Raw genomic sequence first — 22,892 nt, 5'->3', positions numbered from 1 at the left:
GTTTGTCTTATGCATTCATAGTACTACATGCACATCAGAAAAAGAGGAAATCGGGGTGGTGCCTGTGGCTCAAAGGAGTAGGGCACCAGCCCCATATGCTGAAGGTGGTGGATTCAAACCCAGCCCTGGCCAAAAACTGCAGAAAAAGAGGAAATGAAAGGTACCACACACTATTCATCCTTAAAATATGGGCTTGCATATTATATATAGCTTAGCTCACTCTGAGCTCATGCTCTGTTCCTTTTCCAGTATTGCTTACTTTCCTTGGTGATTTTTGCACCCTAATTTCTAAATCCTTCCTATCCTTCAAAATTCAGCTCAAAATCCCCTCCTCTGGGAAGCCTCTTGTTCCACGGCTGGGATACAATCTCCTCCACTTCTGTACTGCCACTTACCTTGTAGTAGTTCATCTTTTTCTCCTGCAGGAATTTATATGCACATCTTTTTATTTATTTATGTATGTATTTATTTATTTATTGTTTGTTTGAGACAGAGCCTCATTCTGTTGCCTAGGCTAGAGCGTCCTCGTGTCACAATAGCTCACAGCAACCTCAAACTTCAAGGTTCAAGAAATCCTCCTGCCTCAGCCTCCTGAGTAGGTGGGACTACAGGCCCCTGCCACAACACCTGGCTCATATTTCTGTTTTTAGTAGAGATAGGCTCTCACTCTTGCTCAGGCTGGTCTCTAACTCCTGAGCTCAAGCAATCCACCCACCTCGGCTTCCCAGAGTGCTAGGATTACAGGCGTGACCCACTGTGCCTGGCTATATGCACATCTTATCTCCTCTACTCTGAACTTGAGGGCAGAATCTGTGTATTATCCATCTCTCTTCTCTAAAATACCCAAGATAATCCTTTAGCACCTAATAGGCGCTAAATAAAAATGTGTTAATTGTATCCAAAAGTATAAATAGTTATCTTAATGCCTCTGCCTCAAATGGTTTTACAAATGAGCATATAGTCTATCTCAGACACCCAAAATGTCAACCTTCCTATGACATGAATATTGACACAGAGCTATTTCTAATTCCCTACAAAAGCTAGTAACACAGGGTACCATTCATAAACTACACTACCTAATGAAGCTGTCATAGGGCAGTTGTAAATTATTCATTAAAGTATTGATTTTAGAGATTTCTAGATCTATTTGAATATGATACATAAACATTTGCTGAACATCTACTGTGTATCAAATACTTATACATTTCCACCTTTTTTTTCAGACAGGTGAAGATGTTATGTTTCCCTTTGTGTGGAATTTCAAAGTGAGGTTGTTTTCCACATCTGGATTTCTTCTACTTAGCAAAGTAGATGATTACAGTGACATCTGTAGATTGGTCCTCTTTTGAGTGCATATTGCAGTCAAAAGTCAGCAGCACTGGTTTCCATATTTTTTGAGCAAAAGGTCAATTGTTAATTTATATTTCACTTGGAAAACTTAACATTTTATAACCAGGCAATTTTTTTTTTTGTTTGTTTTTTGAGACAGAGTCTCACTTTGTCACCCTGAGTAGAGTGCTGTGACATCATAGCTCACAGCAACTTCAAACTCTTGGGTTCAAGTGATTCTCCTGCCTAGCCTCTTGAGTAGCTGGGACTACAGGTGCCCACCATAATGCCTGGTTATTTTTAGAGACAGTGTCTTTGAGACTACTCTTGCTCAAACTGGTCTCAACTCCTGAGCTCAGGCTATCCACCTGCCTCGGCCTCCCAGAGTGCGAGGATTACAGGGGTGAGCCACCACAACTGGCCATAACCAGGCAAATTTTAATTTTTATTGATTTTTTAAAAAGTAAAATTGTGTATGTGGTATAAAATTCAAAAGAATTTTCCTTAATCCCCTGATTTACTAAGTTGAGGGGATGCTATGAAGCTTTGAAAACCAGGACTTAGTGTTTTTAGTTTTTATTTCTACTTCACTGATGCAGTTTCATGAAGGAAGTTGTTAATTAGGTCAACAAAACCTTTTGTCTTTAGCAGTGTCCTTTTCAAAGACCAAAGAACAAAAGTCAATATCTACAATGAGTATATGCAACACCTCCTCAGTATCAAGCTAAATATTGAGCAAAAACCTTTTTCAACCCCTTCCTGTAACAGAGGATGAAAAGATGATTCAGTCTCCCTAAACTGCAAAATGTATATATTCTATTTTATTCATTTTTAATTTAATTTTTTTAAATAACTTCTCCAATTCTATAGACTTTTAATCAATTTACTAGTGAATGATTATCTTAAGAAAGCTCTCCATTAGTCCCAGCTGCTCAGGAGGCTGAGGCAAGAGAATTGCTTAAGCCCAGGAGTTGGAGGTTGCTGTGAGCTGTGTGAGGCCATGGCACTCTACCAAGGGCCATAAAGTGAGACTCTGTCTCTACAAAAAAAAAAAAAAAAAAAAAGAAAGCTCTCCATGCATTTAAAGAAAGCATTTTAATGAGCTATTAATCTCTTGATGTGTGTGGAGGTCAAGCATTTCCCCTTTGGGTCTGGCTCATGAGGTCTCATGGCACATTTCCCTTTTGGGTCTGAGGACGCACATGAAGGAACACTGGTTCTAATCATTTTGATTCTCCTCTGCAGGGACAACTGCAGGTCTCTTACGTACCTTGTGTATCATGAAAAAGGAAACGAGGTCCTCCAGGGACTTAATGACCAGCTCCCTGAGCTGGAGTGACATGAATGATGCAACAGAAGCAAAATATTCCTCAATGTTTCTAGAGGAGTCATAGTCATTCTTGGGAGCTAAATGGACCCAGTGATCCTTCCGTGTGACGAAAAGCTGGGCACAAGTGGGGATCCACCTGTAAGGATGGGAAGGCATCCCGTGAGCAGCTCTTCTGAGGAGTCCTCTCAACCACTCTCCACACTCTATGAAGAGGCAAGTGGGCTCCTTTCCCACTAAACACCCTTGTTGTAAATCAGTGCTTTCACATTGCTGCCCACCTCACCTGCCAACACTTTTCTTGGGAAGAAAGTAACAAGATTTGAATTGAGAGGTTGTTCTTCCATTGGCAATACCCAAATGGACAAAGGATATTGGTGTCCTTCTGAAAGAGTCTAGGTTATAATCAGAAGTTGGGGTGAAGGGGCATAAAGAACTGGACTGTTATGGGCAACTTTTCTCTCTCTCTCTGCAGGTGCCTGGCTTCGCTTCTGATTCAGACTTTATAGGAACAAGAAGAGATGAGAAGAAAAGAAAGAAAACTTGAGAGGAGAAACTCTGTGTGGCAGAAGTGGTTCAGAAATTGAGAGTAGATACTCGACAAATAAAAGAAGAAAGGGCACTTTCTACTTTGCTCCTTTCTACTCAAGTGCCCCAGTTTCTAATTCCCAGTGGGATCCTCTGGCCTTTTCATCCTATCACATCTGTCCTCTGCAAGAAAAGTACTACTCTAGCAGTTGTAGTCATAGAGGTAATAATTGTGGCATTTCTTGAGCATACACTATGCACCAACTATTGCATATACATTTTCTATGATGATGGAAATCTATAACAGAAACTTACTATCAGTAAGTATTATTATCTTCATGTCACTAAGGGAATTTCTCCGGCTCTGGAAAAATGCATTTGGAAAATAGTTTTAAGTGTCTAAAATAGAGGTTCTCAACCTGTGGGTCACGACCCACAGGAACTGTATTAAAGGCTCACAGCATTAGGAAGGTTGAGAACTACTGATCTAAAAACTCCCTAACCTTAAAACCTTGAGGCTGTTTTTCTGGACCATCTGAATGTTTGTGTAAGTCATTCAGTGCATTATTCTGTAGCCCAGCCAGGCCTAAAGGATTGCAGAGGGAGGGAAAGAGAGTGTTACCCTTACAGGGAATGATAATGAGAGAATTTCCAAAAGGCAGAGGAGACTAGGAATGAAGAGCAAAGAGCAGCTGGACATGGAAAGAAGAGGACGGAGGATGTCAATGGGACAGGCCTAGGGCTGGGCACCACTTTTCATTTCAGAGCTTTCAGTCTTTCAATGCCTGTGACACAGCCCCATTCTGAGGCCAGATACTAACTTGCTGAGAAGAACTTGACGTGCCTCCATGCAGTGTTTCTGGATCTCATCCTGATACTCCTGGGGCAGCAGAGGCAATTTTCCCTCCAGTAATTCTGCTGTTCGAACAAACCTGAGGTCTCTAAACCTGCCAAAAGAGAGAGAGAAGCTTCCTAAGCTAAAAGATACAAATCCTACAAGAGAGGTTCACAGGGTGTGTGTTATTTTTCAGTGGGAGGAAACATGAGCAAACTAATGACGGTATGTCGAAAACTCTGAGAGTCTAAGGAAACTGTGGCTAGTCCGAGTCTTGCAAAGAGCAGATAAACAAATGAATAGACTGAAGAGATGTTTGCTGAGCCTTCTGCATACCTCACTCTGGTAACTCATCTAGGAGTGGGGCTTTGGCACCAAGTGGGCATTGGCTGGGAACTTGGGATATGAACTGTACAAATCACAGTTCTTTATAACACTGAGGACCCAGAGGACAGGGCCAGGCAAAGTGCCATCATTATCATCAAGGCAGTTGCACCCAAACCTCCATGTGGACTCTGGGTGAGCTAATTGAGACAACTTGGAGGTCTGCTTAGATTTGAACCAAAAAGCCCATGGACCTGCATCTTTTAGTCCTCTGAGTCCTGCCACTGTGGGGGTGTGGAAAGGCCGAATAGGGAGAAGATTTCCTCATTAGCAGGAGGGCCCTTTTAAAACCCGAGCCGGATCATGTCCCTCTGCTGGAAACCCCCCAACCATCTCCCATTTCAGAGTGAAAGCCCAGGGCACACCAGGTCGTAGCCTCTGCCTTCTGTCTTGCTTCTCATCTTCCCCATCTCAGCCCCCCACCCTGCCTACTCTCCTACCACCATCCCTACCTACCCTGCACCAAGCACACTCACTTGATCACTATTCCTAGAACACCCGGCGTACTACTGCTTGGGTCCTTTGCACAGGCTTTCCCCACTGCCTGCAGTAGCTGTGTGCCCCACCCTGTAACCATGGGGCTAACCTCTTCACCTTCGCATCTTGCCTCAAAGGTTACCTCCATGGTAAAGGCTACCCAGACCTGAATGTGGGGTTATGCACCCTGGTGTTAGCTGTGTCCATCCCAGGAGTGGCTAGTGGTGGGTGGAAGGTTTCTCAGATTCAGAGAAAAGTGTTTCATGAACAAGCAGCCCACTTCACTCCTACACTCCCATCCCCATTACTTTAATTTTTTTTCCATAGTATTTTTCATCTTTTAACATACAATATAGTTTGTTTACCTGTTATGTTTATTGTCTGTCTTCTCCCTAGATAAATGACCTTACTACTACCACATCTGTTGCACTTAAACAATGCTTAGCACATACCAGGACCTGGTGTGTCTTTGTTAAATGAATGAATGAGTGAAAAAGTGAATGTCTTAACTAATACTTTGGAAACCAAGAGAGAAGAAGCTTTAGCTGTAATATAGGTTTATTTTCTATCACACGCTTGAGTAACATTTCCTAGAACTATTGATGCTGTACAACTCCAGCAGGTTATCAGTAGGCTAATGGGGGTGGTTAAGAAAGAGCAGAAAGTGACAAAGAGCTGCTATCATCACCAAGATCCCTTAACCATTTTCTCCCCTTCCTATTAACCCATTAGGCTTAGTAGTTAGATACTGGTCAACCAAAATTGTGGCTGCTTGATGCTGTTGCATCCAACAATTACAGAAGACACCATTCATGCTGTATTCTATGCTGCAATATGGAAATCCCATGGGATAAAATGGAACCAGAAAAGTGTCCCCTACTTATTCATGGATCACTTCTCCAGGTCACATTGGTACTATCCCACTGGGACCTATGGGGCAGCCCAGCCCAAGACCTTTATGAAATCAGCTTTGATGAAGCTTCTGGGCTTTTGGTAACAAGTCAAAGCGTGCTTGACCTTGACCTACACCCACAATGTCTTCCACTCTAGGCAACACCATCACTCACCTTAGGAGCAGGCTTGCCATGACAGACACAGCATTCCTCAACATGTTGTAGGAACTCAGTGAATACTTAATGAATGAATGGAAGGATGTACCTCTTTCTGCCTTTTCCTGTGACACTCCCACCTTTGCTTGTTTCTCCCAGATCCCTTTGACACTGTCCCTGAGGCCTCTTAGATCCCAGGTCCACCCATTCTCTTCCTGTTGTCTCTCCATTCATTTATAAATAATTCCATTAAATTATCACTGCCCCCCTTAACTCATCTAGGAAATAGGGCCAAGAATAACTTTTCAGTGAACTTTGGTGTCTTTATTCTCCCACTAGGATTTGTACCTCCTTTTAAGGGGCCCATAAGAAAAGCCGCAGTCTTCCCCTGCCCACTGCAACTGCTGACTAGATAAACAAATGTTTGTGTTTATAAGCAGCTGATGAATGGATAAACAAGTGAGGTATAGCCACACAATGGATTATTACTCAGCCATAAAAAAGGAATGCAGTATTGACACATGATGATCGAAAAGTATTATGTTTAGTGAGCTTAGCCACAAATACCCATATATTGCATAATTCCACTTATATGAATGTCCAGAACAGGCATATCCATAGAGACAGAAAGTCGATTAGTGGTTGGCAGAGACAGAGGGAAAAGAGGGTCGGGAAGTGACCACTAATGGCCATTGGTTTTCTTTCTGGGATAATAATAATGTTCTTAAATTTAGATAGTGGTAAGGACTGCACAGATTTGTGAATATACTAAAAAGTACCACATTTTGTGTTTTAAAAGGGTGAATATTATAGAATGTGAGTTTTATTTCAATTTTTAAGAAATGAAAGTGAGGAAAAAGTGACCTCTGCCTTTTCTGAATGCCTACAATTACTGCGACCTATTCAGTCACTGATAACTGAGAGATCACTGCTTGCCAGCCCTGTGCTATCATTGAGTTACACAAAGGAATAAGACCCAAGCCCCATATACCTCATAGGCTAGAGAAAGACAAATAAGCATACAATTATAATTTAGTGTCCTAATGGATGTAGTAGCAAATTAACACTTACTGGGTACTTATATTAGGCACCATTCCATGCACGTTGCATGTATTAACTTATTTATTCCTCCTATCAATGTTGTAAAATAGGAACTCTTATTATCCCAAATGTAGGCACAGGGAAGTGATGTAATACACTCATGTCACTCATGAAGCAGCAAAGCTGGGAGTTGAACCTTAGCAGGCTGGCTCCAAGTCTGCGCTCTTAATCAGGACACTCAGTGCTCAGAGACCAGCACTGGGAGCACAGATGAGAGCCATTTAAGCCTGTGTGGAGAGTCATCACTTAACAATTGCTAAGCTCTTTTGGTCTCAGAGTTTTATTCTTCCCGCTTTGCTGCAAGGACAGCGGAGCTGCCACTGTGCCCAGCATTAAGGGGCTCACCTGTTTCTGGAAGCAACAAAGGAAGGGGAGGGAAAAGGAGGGAAGGCACTCCTTACTCTGTAAACCACAGTTCTTTGAGGTGCAGCATCATGGGGTTCACTATGTGCAGATGCTCCTCATTCCACTTCTTGGCACTCCTGTAGACACTGTGCCAGGGCACAGGGGCCCGGATCACTCTTTGGGGAAACATGCGGGGGACGCTCTTGATGAAAAGCCTCTTTCTCTCCTTTGGATCCATGAGGATGTAATCAACTACAAGAAAGACCACGAACATCCTGAAATTAACTCTGTCCATTTGCAGGCCGTGGGTAATCCCTTAGGTATAATTCAACTGGGGAAGCACCACTCTGTTAATGCGTGTTTTCTTTCTGAAGATATTTCATAGGAAGAAGGAGCATGATTTCACAATTTGGAGCATCTAGAACCTGGAGCTGAGTCCTGTTAGGATAACTAGCATCATGAATGACAGTGAACAAGTATTTGCTGATACCTCCTTGATTTCTCACATCAAAGTAGTTACATACAAAAAAATCAACGCAATGGGTGACACTGGATGTGCAGGAATTGAAACTTAGAGACCAATTTTTTTTTCCATACTAAGGAAAGAAATATTGGTAAAAGCTTCACCAAGGCAGTAATATTTGTACTGGGCATACAAAATGAGTAGGAGTTTATTAGATAGGAAAAGAAATTAAGAGCATCAGGGGCAGATGGAACACCATGTGAGGAAGTGTAGCACCTGTGTGGTGCACTTGAGGAGCCAGGGGCAATGCCATGGCAGGAATATCTGGTACAAATGGTGACGTTAAAGGTGATAAGACTGGAGAAGGAAGTTGGAGCTGAAATTGAAGGACCTTCCATGATTAGTCTTAGGAGGTTGGTTCTAAGTTACAGTAGACAAGGAGCTATTACCCTGGCACAACTGGAAAGCTAGCTCGGAAAATAAAAATACACAACTTGATAAAGATAACTGTTGTAGTACTTGGGAGGCTGAGGCAAGACGGTTCAGTTGAGCCCAGGCATTTGAAGTTGCTGTGAGCTATGATGCCACAGCACTCTACCCAGGGTCACAGAGTGAGACTCTATCATTTAAAAAAAAAAAAATAGCAGGTTTGGGGAAATAATAGGATCACCCCTCCCCTTTGGCATGTTTCTCTCATTACTTACCAATTATCAAAAATTTCCCAAATGACCCACTGAGTGCACAGAACTGGAGTAAGCATGGAGGGAAGGAAGGACCAGTAACAGATCCTTCACCATCTAATCAGGGAGCCAAGACTCATGAGAAATAAAGCAACAAGGTCAGTGGTAAATAACCGTAGAGAATAAAGGCATGAGAGAAATTTCAAAGCAGGCTGAGCTGAAAAGCAGAGACGAGAAGTGCTATGAAAGCAGAGGATGGAATGATGATGACCCAGGTTGTAGAGGAAGAAAAATGACTTTAGAGGAGAGATCTTGAACTACATTTCAGAGTTGAAGTAGGCTCTTGCCACTCACAGTGTTGCCCACGATCAGTCCCCTCTGCATCACCTGGGAGCTTGTTAGTAATGTAGAATCTCAGCTGCATCCAAGATTCACATCTACTGAATCAGAATCCTCATTTTAACAAGATCGCCAGGTTATATGGATGCACATTAATGTAGTGATGGCTGGGGTAGGGGGAAATAATCAATTAAAGGTTAAATTATATATATATATATATTATGTTTTGCAGTTTTGGGCAGGGTTGGGTTTGAACCCACCACCTCCAGTATATAGATAGGGCTGGTGCCTCACTCCTTGAGCCACAGGCGCCGCCCAGGTTAAATGATATTTTTGTCATTTTCAGTGGAATCAGGGTGGTGACTGATAGAGAAGAAAAAAGGTGCCCTCCACTTAGGATCCCCAGCCCCCTTTATGCCCAGCCTTACCTATGCTTTTCATGAGGCTACTATAATAGTCATTCTCCTTCTCCAACACGAGGGCCTCCAGCAGGGGTTCCAGGGGGGGATTTGTTGTCAGCGCCTTAGAAATCAACTTTGAAATCCGAACCATCACTTCACCCTCCTCGGGGGCAATCATGTCTTTTCGGATTCCATTGGTCAAATAGTAATAGTATCTCTTCCATAAACAAAACACAAGCAAGTAAATGATTATGACTGGATAACTGTGCCCACCCCTCCCACCCATCACCTGCCAAGGGACTCCTTTCACCATCCTCACCCTTCACTGGCTAAAATCTTGCTTTCTGGGCTTGCTGCTTTACACTTGTCACAACTGACATATTTCTCCCATGACTCCAGACGACTCAACCAAAGCCAGAGAGATTTCAGTGGGGTATAAGGAAGGACTTGTTAAATGCCACAAAATAGGAACAGTGGAATGAGGACAAAGGCCAGGAATGGAGCTGGCATATGTGGTGACCTTTAGGAGAGGAATGACAAGCTCCTAAAATGGGTTCAAATAAGTCACTCTCCTGAACAGCAATGATCTTCTACAGAGGACGTTTGATCCTATGTTGTATAGCTGTCAGGGGGCAGAAAATATCCCCAAAGTCCAAGGGAGAACTAAGATATATTTCTTTTAATCCAACCGTGGGCTTTTGAGTTTAGAAAACAATGCAAACAAAATAAAGATGGCCAGTGTGACTTGGTGACTTCAGGAAGTTTTATTTATTTAGGATTTGCCTCTAAGCTGCTGGATGGCTGAGTGGCTCTGGGAATGAATGAGTTGCTTCAGATGGATGAGACGCTCAGCGTGTGGGGAGAGGATATGAAATCATCTTTCAGTTTCAGTGCCAACTGTCTGTGCAGAAGAGGCTGCTGTCTGTAACTGCAGCTCCTGTGTCTCCAACATTAGTGTTAGCAGCTTGTACAGGGCAGTATTGCCAAACTTCCCTGCTTTTAAAAACTGCCTGTGTGTAGGAATGGAAGGGCGGAGCTCTTGTTAAAATGCAGACTCCCAGTATCTCTTCAGGCAGTTTATTATGGGGGAGGGGTTCATATGTTTTGATTACAAAGTTTCCTTTTGTAAATCAAAGCCATAGATGTGACAAGCACCCCAGGTGATCTTTATCTTCAGGCAAGTATGAGAAATGCTGCATAGCTCTGCACAGACTTTAGCAATAGCCAGACCTGGTTTAAGTCTTGGTCTTATCTCTTACTATATAAGTAGCCAGACCTGGTTTAAGTTTTGGTCTTGTCCTATATCATATAAACTTGAGCACATTGCTTAATCAGTCTATATCCCAATTTTCACAACTGGACAAAGGAGACAAGCAGAGCACCCAGCTCTTGAGTAAGGTTAAATATGGGATTTTTGATAATAGGGCATACTCAGTCACTGTGAGTTTTTATTAATTACATGCTATAAACCCACAAGTTGTTTTGCTCTAAAGTTTTGTTCTTCTTTTAAGACAAGGGTTGGAAACTTAAATGTCTATCTGGAGCAAGGCAGGTGATGTTAATAAGTGAAAGTGTGTTGGACATAATAACAGGGAATAGTGGGGGCAGGGAGAAACTGGAGATTGTATTTCTCATCTCAAGGTGGTAGCTACTGCTCAGTGCCACATGTTTTAATTTTTTCAAGAGAAGTTGGAAATGTAGCTTCTATGAGAATTCCCTCATCTTCAAAATGTATCTATAGGCCAAATTCAGCCAAAGATCGGCAAGGCTGCCACACGAAATACAGGACACTTTGGGATGGATTCCTACTAAAAATTTGCTTATTGTTTATCTGAAATTCAAATTTAACTGTGTGTCCTATTTTTTGGTTTTGCAAAATCTTGCAGCCCTAGCCTATGGGCCACCATTTTTCTGATCTACATCCTACGATGACTCAAAGGCATCGATTTTCATCACTTACTAGAGCACAGAACTCTCTCTCACCTGCACAAGCACGTGCTCACGGGCACACACACACACACACACACACACTCCCCTCATTCAGGAGTGTGTCATGGAGTCTGAACTTTGGTATTTCAAAAACATTCCCCAAGTGATTCTCTTGTTCTCCAGTTTAGAATCACTGAGATGCCCAGAGCAATACTCAGCAAACTGAAAGAAAAGAGGCTACAACAATGTACCTCCAGGTCTGATTCCGATGGTTTCCTTTCCTTCTTTTCTATTTCCATCTCCTGCTGTAACATCACAACAATCTGCTGTTCTGGACTCATTGGTCTGCTTCCTGGGAATGTCACAGATGAATCTACCTCTTTCTTTGCAGGTGAAGAGGCTGTGTTCCAGACCTGGAACTTGATCCTGAAATGTAGACATGGCTCAGCCCTTGGTGCTCAGTTCTGTACAGGGTGCCAGCCTACTTTCTCCATCCTGATGAGAGTGGCTCTGCAGAGGAGGTGCCCCTCCTCTGTGTCACCCAACGTGGCATGTATATACCCTTCAAAGAGGACCCTAACCACTGATCACCTCATAGGTAAGTTAGGATAGTTTTGTTTACTTGTTTTATTCTTGTCTAGAATCTAAACATGTTTTTGGATTAAGATAATTGGCAGAAAAACCATGAGCCCACTGGACATCTAGGAACACTAGACGTTCACTTTGAGGCCAAGAAGCAGGGTGTGGCTTTAATGAGACCACTGCCTCCTGGGGTTCAGCCCAGTGTTCTGCATTCTCTGTACCCACAGTGACACCTTACCCAGTGTGATCCTCTGTGTTTCTGGAGAATTTCATTTTCTTTGTGACGGGCTCTGATGAGCTTTTAGTTGCTGGAGGAATGGAGAAGAAAGATATCAATGATGGGCAGTGGTCTTTGGCCATTCTTTGCCCACAGGGACAAGACTCTTTTAATGGTTAGGAGCACATTAAGGGGAGTGTACACAGGATGGTGGGATGAGGCAGAAGATGTGGATTCTGGTCCAACGTGTATCACTAATTAAGGTGTGATCCTGGAGAAGTGACTTCATCACTTCAGGCCTCAGCTTCCCCAACTATACAGTGGAGATGAACATACTTTCCACTTACCCGTACGTTTGACAAGTGTTAATTACTGCCTGCTCCAGGTGCTCTCCAACATTGCATGCTTCATTTTCTAAATATGTGCATATTGGTTGTATTATTTAGTATTTCTCTTATTAAATAGACCCAGGCTTTTAAACTCAATGCACTTATTTTAGAGGAAATTTTATGTGATTCTTACAAATAGAAAAATAATCAGCATATAATGATGGCAAATAAAATAAACTAATATCATTGGCAATAAATAGAAGGTAACTACAAATAAATCCAATAAATGCTATAAAAATAAAACTTTAACAAGATACTGTTACTTAATAAAGAAACGAGTAACAGAGAAGTGTTCAAGACATACAGATATTAAATTGACACTTTTAGAGAATCAAAAGAATTGAAGACTACCAGTTAAGATATACCTTGTGTTCATGTTTAGAGTTTCTCGATATACTCTAACTACAACAAAAATAGACAAAATACTCCTCAAAATTTGAAAAGAAAGACATTGCATCGTTCAAGAAGATGCTCTTCTTTGTGAATCAGAAATAAACACTGTTGCAGTCAAAGTCATAAACTAGCCTTCTGGGTGCAGAAGCAGGTAGAACTACTGAGGAGTTTGACACCTGGCTCTGCAGGGTGATAATGAGGTGTAGCAGAATCCCAAACACTTCATGATGTGAGGAACTAAAACCAGGCTCACAACATCCAAGCAGGACCAAGGCAAGACTTCACCACTCATGAGGACAGGCTGGATAGACAGCAGCACTGTCATGCAGATAAAATGTATGTGTCCTACACTCAAATGGGGGGTAGAGATAGCACTAATCCCCATCTGAGATCCCCAAATGGGAGTCCCAAGCCAGCTGTATAAAGCCTGGGGGATAATTTGGAGTCCTACGAGGCCAGACGAAGGCAATAAAAGCTAGATTAAGAAGAGTGTATCAATCAGTGTAACCTGGCTTATTGTACCCTCAATGAATCCCCAACAATAAAAAAAAAAAAAGTTAAAAAAAAAAAAAGAAGAGTGTATCAAAAGAGCGTAAGCTGTCTGATTGCATTTAATACGTGAGCACAAGCAAAATGAATCCATGGTGACAGAAACAGAAAGTGGTCCCTCTGGGGTGCGATGGTTTGGGGTGGGAAAGAGAATTGACTGAAAAGATGCACAAGAAAACTTTCTTTCGTAATGAAAATGCCCTGTATCTTATTTTAGTGGTTGCTATACAGTATAAAAAATTGTCAAAACTCATTAAACTAACCATTAATATTTGTGTGTGATTTAAGATTGTGTGTGAATTTTAGATCTCAATAAACAGTGGGGGGTGGATGATACATATAGCCAGACCTGAGGACGTGAGTGAGCTTGGAAGAAGAGCCTTTCCTAATTGCCTTTAGATGAATATGGCCCTGGCTGATGCTTTAATTGCATGCTTGCAAGAGACCCTGAGCCAGAACTACCAGTTAAGCCTGTCTAGATTCGAAAACTATGAAATCATTAACAGCAATGGTTTTACACCACGAAGTTATGGGGTAATATGTTATGCAATAACACACATGCCTGATATATATAAATGGTCCATAAATGTCAACCATTATAATCATGTCCATTTCATAGACATGGACAGTGAGGCTCTACAAAGTTAGCTACAGCAAGAGGGGGAGCCAGGACTAGAACCCAAAAGTAGAAGTTTCACTCTAAAGCCCCATTCTGCCAGGGTATGACATACTGCCACAAATACCTGATGGCTGCCCTTGACTAGTCTTGTCCCTAGGGACATTGATAGTGGTTGGCTGGTAAACCTTCAGCAGGTCTTTCAGCTTCAGGTCCTGGGCCATCAAGGAGTAGTTATTGGCAATGGAGTCACTGGGTCCACGGTGGTATTCTTGCTCTTTGAAGGGCACAGCTAGGGTCCATGATGTGCGTTGCATCAAGGGGGGATAAAAGCTGTGTGACATGACCGTCTATAAGGGAAGAAATGCAGAGTAAGGCACCATGAAGGGGGTTGCTCTCTTTTTTGTTTTTAGTAACTGTAATGACACTTTAAAAATTTTATTTCAGAATATTATGGGGATACAAATATTTTGGTTTCATAAATTGCTTTTGTACTATGGAGTCAAAGTTGTAAGTGTGCCCATCACGAGGGGCATCTCTTAATGAACCTGGGCTCTGCTCACTCTGAGACTCACAAGGGTCCCTCGTGTTTTATGCTGTACCTTCTACCTTCTGCACACTCAGTGAAAATACTTCCTGGAAAGATACCAGTTGTACTTCTCTGACTACTGTGAGTATTATTCTGATGTCAGGGATAATAGTTTATAATCAACAACAACTTTGTAAGTCTGGTAATTGAGATCTTTCACCTTTATTCCTCATGGATATGGCTACAAAGGTACATAGGTACTCTCATTTTATAATGGTACAGAGGTTCAGAGAGTTTAAATAAGATAGCAGGTAAATGGGAGGTCCGATTTTTTTTTTTTTTTTGGAGACAGAGTCTTTCTCTGTCACCTAGGATAGAGTTCCATGGCCTTATCCTAGCTCACAGCAACCCCGAACTCCTGGGTTAAAACAATCCTCCTGCTTCAGCCTATCTACTAGCCGAGACTACAGGCGTAAGCTACCCTGCCTGGGCTAATTTTTTCTTTTTAGTAGAGACAGGGTCTTTCTTGCTCAGGCTATTCTTGAACTCCTAACCTCAAGCAATCCTCCTGCCTTGGCCTAGAATGCTAGGTTTACAGGTGGGAGCCATTGCACCTGGCCAGGAAGGCCAGATTCTAGCTCACATTTGTACAACGGCATCAGTCTATCTCCCACACTGCTGTAGCCTCTTCTGGTGGCAACAATGACTGAAGACTGCTTGTGAAGTATGATTTGTCACCCAATAGTACCTGCTAAATACCTAAAGAAGCAGGGTGTGTTCTTCACCTTGTCGCCCTCAACAGACATTGGGCAGCCAGGTGTGCATACCTTATAGAGTTCAGATGGTTCCTCATCAACAGAAGCAGGCAGAGGAGGCAGCTCTGGCCACCGCTGGGAGTGGCTCATGTGATGTATAGACTCACTTTTAGCGATCTGAGAGAAAAAGGAACAAAGCCACCCTTTAGGAATTGGGGAAGATTTCAAAGCCTTTAAGTTGGTAAGGACTAAAAAGGTCCCAGGAAAGGTGTTAGGCCCAGAGTTCTGCCCATAAACCACCTTTTTTTTTTTTAACCACCATACATTATATATGTTTAATTTTTAAAAAAATTGGCAGAAAAAATTGTATGTATTTTTATGATGTATAACATAATGTTTTGAAATATACACATATATGCATACACACAAGGTTGGACAATTTACAAACTAATGGTAGAAAAAGGGCTAACTAACATATGTATTACCTCACATGGTTAATATTTTTATGGTAAGAATACTTTACATTTTTCAAGAGTACAATATATTGTTAATTATAGTCACCATGCTATATAGTTGATCTCTTGAAATTATTCCTCATAACTGAAACTTTGTATCCTGTGACCAACATCTCCCCAGTGAAAGGCCTGTTTCATTTTTTTAATCATTCAATCTGTGTCTCCTCCAGTGTCTCTTCTTGGTCTCCCTTCCACGAGCAAATTTGGTTATTCTTCTCCCTGGGATGAGCTCAAATTCTGAGGGCATCCCCAGTATTCTACCCTTGGGAGTGACTTAAAAAAAACTGACTCTTGCATTTTCACATAAGCAAAGTTCCAAACAGAAATTTGCCTAGGTAGTGGCATTGCATTATGTGTGTGTTTAACGCACACCTACGCAACTCTGTGTACTTCCTGCGGAAATGAAAAATACTATTTACACTGTAGGTGTTTGAGTCCACCACTCTTTCCGCTGAGTGAGTACTTAGCAGTGAGCTTCAAGGAGGTGTGAACTGTGGCTTCCAGGGTTGCTCTCAAGTTACAAGTGCCCTTCCACCTCTCCTGAACAGAGTCAAAAGTGATTGCATTGTTGAACAACACCACGTATCTTTTTGACTTAAGACTCAGCCCCTATCTACAAGACAACTACTTCATCTGAGACTGTGATGGAGAAGCTGCAATGTGTCCCAACACTGGAAGAAAAGCTGCTAGCCTGAGGCATTGCTGTGCAGACTTTAAAGATAGTTTGAGGGTTTTCAAGGGCCATTTGGCTCTCTGTGATTTTCACCTTAGGTAATGACTTTAGACTTAACTCTTGTGTAAGATGAGACATTATATTGCACTGATTTGATTTATTTGGGTCCACAAATTCTGTCATGTAAGATAATTGGTGGAGAGTAGGAATGGGGAAAGGAAATATGACTTAGCTCTTAGCTTCCCAACGTGCCCCAACCCCTCATTGCTGATTCACATTAATCCCCATTGTCTATCCTGGAGCACTTTCCTCATTAAATAGCAACAAAGGCAATAATATCGACCATTATTCCAGTTTATTATGTGCCAGACACTGTACAACCTTATGAGATTTTTTATATCCATAATCTAGCTGAAGAAAGTAAGGCTCAGAGAGGACAGGTAATACATTCCAGTCACATGATAGGCTGCCTTGTCTTTTAAGTCAGTGGTTTTTAAATACACATTATTCTATATTCCAACATTTTGGAAATGATAAGTATCACTTATGTGGCAAATTACTTTAGAAAGCTTCAACAAAAACATGTACAGTCATAAGCAAAGATGCATACTGAGCCTGGGGTCTTTAAAAACATATTTATGAATGAGTTCACTGATCTAACGATGGCCCAATTCAGTGGTTCTTAAAAATTGTGGCATATCATTCACTACTTTTATTTATTTATTATTATTATTTTTTATTGTTGGGGATTCATTGAGGGTACAATAAGCCAGGTTACACTGATTGCAATTCTTAGGTAAAGTCCCTCTTGCAATCATGTCTTGAGCCCTACCTTGAATATGATGAATTTGAGAATCGCTGACCCTGTTGTCTTCATCTTAGAGAGCTTGCTACGCTAATTTAAATTATTGTGACTGACTTTCTGCTCTTGACTTCAATTTCATGGATCCAAGAACTGACCAATCATCTCTAAGAGCCTCTTCTTTCACTACTGAAATTAATAGCAGGTCTGCACTGAGGGGGTGAACAAAATAGAAATTCCCAATTTCAATCTGAAAGCAATCTAGTCATCCAAAGCAGGTACTGTACCATCTAAGGAAGATTTTGGCAACAGTACTTTCAGAGGTATGAGGTCATTCATGATTTCTTTCAGGATCTCAGAAATAAGAAACTGATGGATAAGTTACAACTGTCTGTATTTTGTCTTTGCAAGCAAGAAGGTTTTGTGGTCAGTGGAAATCTTCCATTTGGCCTAGCTTTTAAATCTGTTTCAAACAAAAATCTTCATTAAAAGAGCAACTGACAAGCACTAGACAATTCGGACATCTTGAGTAAATTACAGCAAGACTGGGAATGAGGTTAACCTAAAAAGCCCTGACCTTCAGTCAAGCAGAATGTTAACATTACTTGTTTTGGCATTCATGCTTCTGCTGATTTCAGCCCTGACACCAAATGTGAATTTACTCAGTCCACCAAAAGAAGTGGAGTACAGCCCTGTGAACATAACTGGCTCTACTTCAGTTTTAGTCCACATTGTACAGTGTGGCAGGTCCCAGCCCTGGCTCCGGGGCAAGGTGTGTGACAGATCTGACCAATCAGAATACTCCATCCTCCCAGACACAGCGATCAGTTCAGGGATCAGTTTGTGACCCAAGCTGGGTTAATCAGACGATTTCCTGACACTTTCACTACAGCTACCAAGAAAGAGGCACTCGGGCGGCGCCTGTGGCTCAGTGAGTAGGGCGTCGGCCCCATATGCCGAGGGTGGCGGGTTCGGACCCAGCCCTGGCCAAACTGCAACAGAAAAATAGCGGGGCGTTGTGGCGGGCACCTGTAGTCCCAGCTGCTCGGGAGGCTGAGGCAAGAGAATCGCGTAAGCCCAAGAGTTAGAGGTTGCTGTGAGCCGTGTGACGCCACGGCACTCTACCCGAGGGCGGTACCGTGAGACTCTGTCTCTACAAAAAAAAAAAAAAAAAAGGGGGCACTCTTTTCATTAGGGTTACTACCACAGGGATGTTTATGACCAGAACTCCCAACAGCCATCTTTGCCTTATGTAAGGGAAAGATTGTCTTAGAATAAAGCCAACATAGAAGAAAGCAGAGCCATCAGAAGGAGAAAGAGCCAATGGCATCAGCTAGACACCTATATCCAACTTGGACTTCTTGGTTACTTGAGCCTGTAGATTGTTTTGGGTTTGAGTCAGATTGAATTATATTTATGATCACTCAAGAGATAAACAGAGAAGTAGCCAAGTCAATAAAAGATTTCTCAGATTAGAGAACAGAGATACTGCATCATGCAAATAGATAAGTTCTTTTTGGGATAATGAAGAAAGCAAACAATAAGAATTTGCAGAACACAATAAAGAGAAGCAGAGTTTCTACAGAAAGAAATTAAACTTAGAGCCAGCTCATTGGCACAGACTAAGACTTATACACAAAGAGTCATGGGCGGTGCCTATGGCTCAGTGAGTAGGCTGCTGGCCCTATATACTGAGGGTGGCAGGTTCGAACCTGGCCCTGGCCAAACTATGAGCCAGGCATTGTGGGCGCCTATAGTCCCAGCTACTTGGGAGGCTGAGGCAAGATATCGCCTAAGCCCAAGAACTGGAGGTTGCTTGAGCTGTGATGTCATGGCACTCTACTGAGGATGACAAAGTGAGACTCTGTCTCTTAAAAAAAACAAAAAAGTCATAAATATCCTGACAGCAGAAAGTATCTCAGTCCATGGGACAGGAACACATAGGACACACACAAGAACACAGCAAAGAGAATTTTCTTAAAATCTCTGGCCAAGAATATCTGGGTAAGAATGCCCTATGGCACCTTTAGGGGGAGAAGATAGAGATTCTTTTTTTTTTCTTTTTTATTAAATCACAGCTGTGTACATTAATGTGATCATGGGGCACCATACACTGGTTTTATAGACCATTTGACACATTTTCTTTTTTTTTTTGGCCAGGGCTGGGTTTGAACCCGCAACCTCCGGCATTTGGGGCCAGCGCCCTACCCTCTGAGCCACAGGCACCGCGTCACACTGGTTAACATAGCCTTCCTGGCATTTTCTTAGTTATTGTGTTAGGACATTTATATTCTACATTTACTAAGTTTCACATGTACCCTTGTGAGATGCACCATAGGTGTAATCCCACCAATCACTCTCCCTCCATCCATCCTCCTCCCTCCCTCTCCCCCTTCCCCATATCCTTAGTTGTAACTGGGTTACAGCTTTCATATGAAAGCCATAAATTAGTTTCATAGTAGGGCTGAGTACATTGGATACTTTTTCTTCCATTCTTGAGATACTTCACTAAGAAGAATATGTTCCAGCTCCATCCATGTAAACATGAAAGAGATAAAGTCTCCAGAAGATAGAGATTCTTATAAGAACTGCCTGGCTATTCAAAAAGATTTGTTGAAAATATTAATACTGAAGTCTTCTCTTTGGTAAATTTCAGGGAGTTTTAATTTTAGCCCAGGGGTTTAGTTATTATCAACAAATCCATGTTAATTTGATAACACTTCAAGTTAAAATTCTTCTCTAGACACATCAGTATATGGCAACCTACTGGATCTTGGATTTTACAAATAAGATTAGATTAGAAAGAACAGTGATTTTCAACAGTGATTTTCACAGTGTGCTGTGGCATACTGATGTGCCACAAAATTTTTTAAAGATCATTAATGAAATTATTTTTAAAGAAGTTTGAAGCACAGCAAGCTTATTATTTTTTCACTCTTTTTTAAATCAACATAATTTGTGTGCTGCAGAAGTTTAACCATAGGTTCAAGTGTGCTCTGAGATAATAAAGGTTGCAAAATCCTGAGACAGATCTATTACTTTGTGATAGCTTATCTTTGACTGCACATGATGTTTGCATGTTCTTCATGGAGGCTGTACCCAAATGCTCATCTGAGGACCTGTTACACCAGAATCACTTAGATCTTAATTAAAAATATAGATTCCAGGGCCTTGCCCCAAATCTTCTGGATGAGAATCTGGGGGTGGGAACCAAGACTCCATGTTTTAAGATGGTTCCCAGAATATTCTAACATGCAGCCAGAGTTGAAAACTGTTGTTTGGAATATATGGCTTAAGGGTTTTGAAAGGGAGGGAAAAAGGAAGAACAAGTGTCTATTTATGACTGAATTTTTCACAGCAAAACTTGAAGATATCCAAAAGTCTAATTCAGCAAAAATGATATTTCAAAGGAGACAATGTAAAAATGTGATTAACACTCTTGTTCAGTCAATGGAATCTAACATGTCAGTGGTCTATAATTGAAACATCTCCTTTCCCACATAGTCCCAAATTCCCTACACATTAAAAATATAGGTTAAAAAAAAGAAACCTGCCTTTAAATTCACACCTACCTTCTGAGATGAGCAATCCATGTCACTCATAGTGTCCACTTTAATTGTAGCTATTTCAAGAAAGAATAAAGAGCTCTTGGCTTCTCCAGGGATGCCCCCTTCCTATCTGGTTGCTCTGAAATTTATACTTCTTTAAATCATAATGGGGATGACACGGACAATGGAACTTCCCAGATGTTCTAAAAGCTCCATTCACAGGGCTGTCTCTCTGAGGTCATAGACTTCAGCTCTCTGAGGAGTTCCCTGGTAAAAGAGGAAAGGAAAGCTAGAGAATGAAGAGATAGCCTTGAATGTCTGCTAGGCTTGTAGCACCAGTTCCTACTCTCCTGAAAGGGTCACTCTTCCTTTCCCTTGAGTAGCTCCTCTCTTGCAACTTTTCCAGGCACACACTGAAGTCACTGTAGAGAAAAAATTGAAGCAGAGTTACATATTAACACAGAGAAAATGGAGGGAATGACTTTTCCAAACAATACCCTGGCAGCCTGCACTCTTCTCCCTCCTCCCTGGCTGCTTTAACACTGGCAAGCCTGGGCTTAGTAACCAGGCCTCAGCGTCTGTTGCTAAGGGAAGGAGGGGCCTCTGCAGTGCCCACATACAAGACTGGGCTTGACCTAGCTCCATATCCTGGTGTCTTCCTTTTCTGGAGCCCCAGCTGGGCAGCAGGAAGTGTTGGTGACAGAAAGGAAGATGGGACGGTGTTTAGTAATGTTGTAGGAATGCAAAGGTGAGTGGTAATATTAGACCATGCCTATAGCTGGGCCTGATGGCTCACACTCATAATCCCAGCACTCCGGGAGGCTGAGGTGGGTAGATTGCTTGAGGTCAGGAGTTGGAGACCAGCCTGATCAAGAGCAAGACCCCATCTTTAAAACTAGCTGGGCATTGTGGCAGGCACCTGTAGTCCCAGCTACTTGGGAGGCTGAGGCAAGAAGATTGCTTGAGCCTGAGAGTTTGAGGTTGCTGTGAGCCATGACACTATGGACACTCTACTCAGGGTGACAAAGTGAGACTCTGTCTCAAAAAAAAGGAGACCATTTCTTTGGAGAGTTCTAAAAGCATGCAGCATGATGATTAAGTACTTAGGCTTTATTATTGGACATATGTGGCTTCAGATCCTGCTATTCTCATTAGTTACCTATGTAGCTTGAGCAAGTTGCTTAATCTAAGTGTCCTTTTTGTCTGTAAAATAGCAATAATTTGAGTACTTCCCACATAAGGTTGCTTTGAATGTTTAATGACGTGATGCTTATAGAGCTATTTGCACACAGTTGAAGGATGACCAACTTATCCCAGTTTTCCTAGGACTTTCCCAGTTTTAACACTGTAAGTCCTGCATCCTGGGAATCCTCTCAATCCTGGGAAAACTGGGATAGTTTGGTTATCGGACATAGTGTGAGCATTCTATAAACTTTTGTGGCTAACATAGATATTATAATAAACACAGAAAATTCAAGGCACATGTTACATAATCACTTTCAAAGTTCTCTCAAAACCAAGTTAGTCTTACTGAGCTCTTTTTGGGTGTCATGTTTGCATGTCTATTTTTTCATTCAGTTTTCCCCACTACTCCATGGTGTTCCTATTTTACGTGCAAGGAAACCAAAACTGAAAGATATATAATGTTCCCAAGCTGATAAAACTCATGAGTAGGGCTGATATAATTAGAAGTCTGTCTTGTTGACACTGAGCCCACCGCTCTTTCCATAAAGTACCTGCCCAGTGTACAAACATTTCTGATAGCCTATGAAAATCATTGCATAGCACCAAGGACTTCCATTTCCTCCCTTTTCTCACACCTTCCTCAAAGTTGGGTTCTTCATACTTTGAAAATAACTCCAAGCTTTCTCATTTTTTATATTGTGCTCTCTACTACAAAATGTATATATGGTTTCAAATAGTGGTTGGAAGAAATGATCCAGTAAAAGGGTTTGGGACCTTGGTTTTAGACAGACATGGGTTATTACTAGGCATCCTATACTAGGTGTGAAACTTCATGTCCGCAGGTAACAGCAACTATAATCCAATGAAGTAAAGAATTAGAATGAGCCTGGTATGGTGCTAATAATGCTATGACCTTGTGTGTGAGCAGGAGCCATGCTTCCATCTGAAATTT

General features: G+C 41.8%; 1 protein-coding gene across 1 annotated transcript in view; it reads right to left on the bottom strand.

The window, feature by feature from the left end:
- Positions 1-20,809, bottom strand: part of DNAH3 (dynein axonemal heavy chain 3) — a 221,999-nt gene extending 201,190 nt beyond the window's left edge. The window contains exons 1-9 of the mRNA XM_053556151.1: positions 20,780-20,809; positions 15,290-15,394; positions 14,061-14,283; positions 12,008-12,077; positions 11,439-11,613; positions 9,286-9,475; positions 7,432-7,627; positions 4,006-4,131; positions 2,600-2,795 (exon numbers count right to left, since the gene is read on the bottom strand). Of these exons, the coding sequence (XP_053412126.1) occupies positions 2,600-2,795; positions 4,006-4,131; positions 7,432-7,627; positions 9,286-9,475; positions 11,439-11,613; positions 12,008-12,077; positions 14,061-14,283; positions 15,290-15,394; positions 20,780-20,809 (1,311 nt within the window). The remainder of the gene's footprint in view (positions 1-2,599; positions 2,796-4,005; positions 4,132-7,431; positions 7,628-9,285; positions 9,476-11,438; positions 11,614-12,007; positions 12,078-14,060; positions 14,284-15,289; positions 15,395-20,779) is intronic.
- Positions 20,810-22,892: the final 2,083 nt, after the last annotated feature.

This window comes from Nycticebus coucang, chromosome 12 (assembly GCF_027406575.1).
Source record: "Nycticebus coucang isolate mNycCou1 chromosome 12, mNycCou1.pri, whole genome shotgun sequence".
In the NCBI taxonomy this organism is placed as follows: domain Eukaryota; kingdom Metazoa; phylum Chordata; class Mammalia; order Primates; family Lorisidae; genus Nycticebus; species Nycticebus coucang.
Note: the sequence above shows the minus strand (reverse complement) of the source record. Positions and strands in the feature narration are given on the sequence as shown.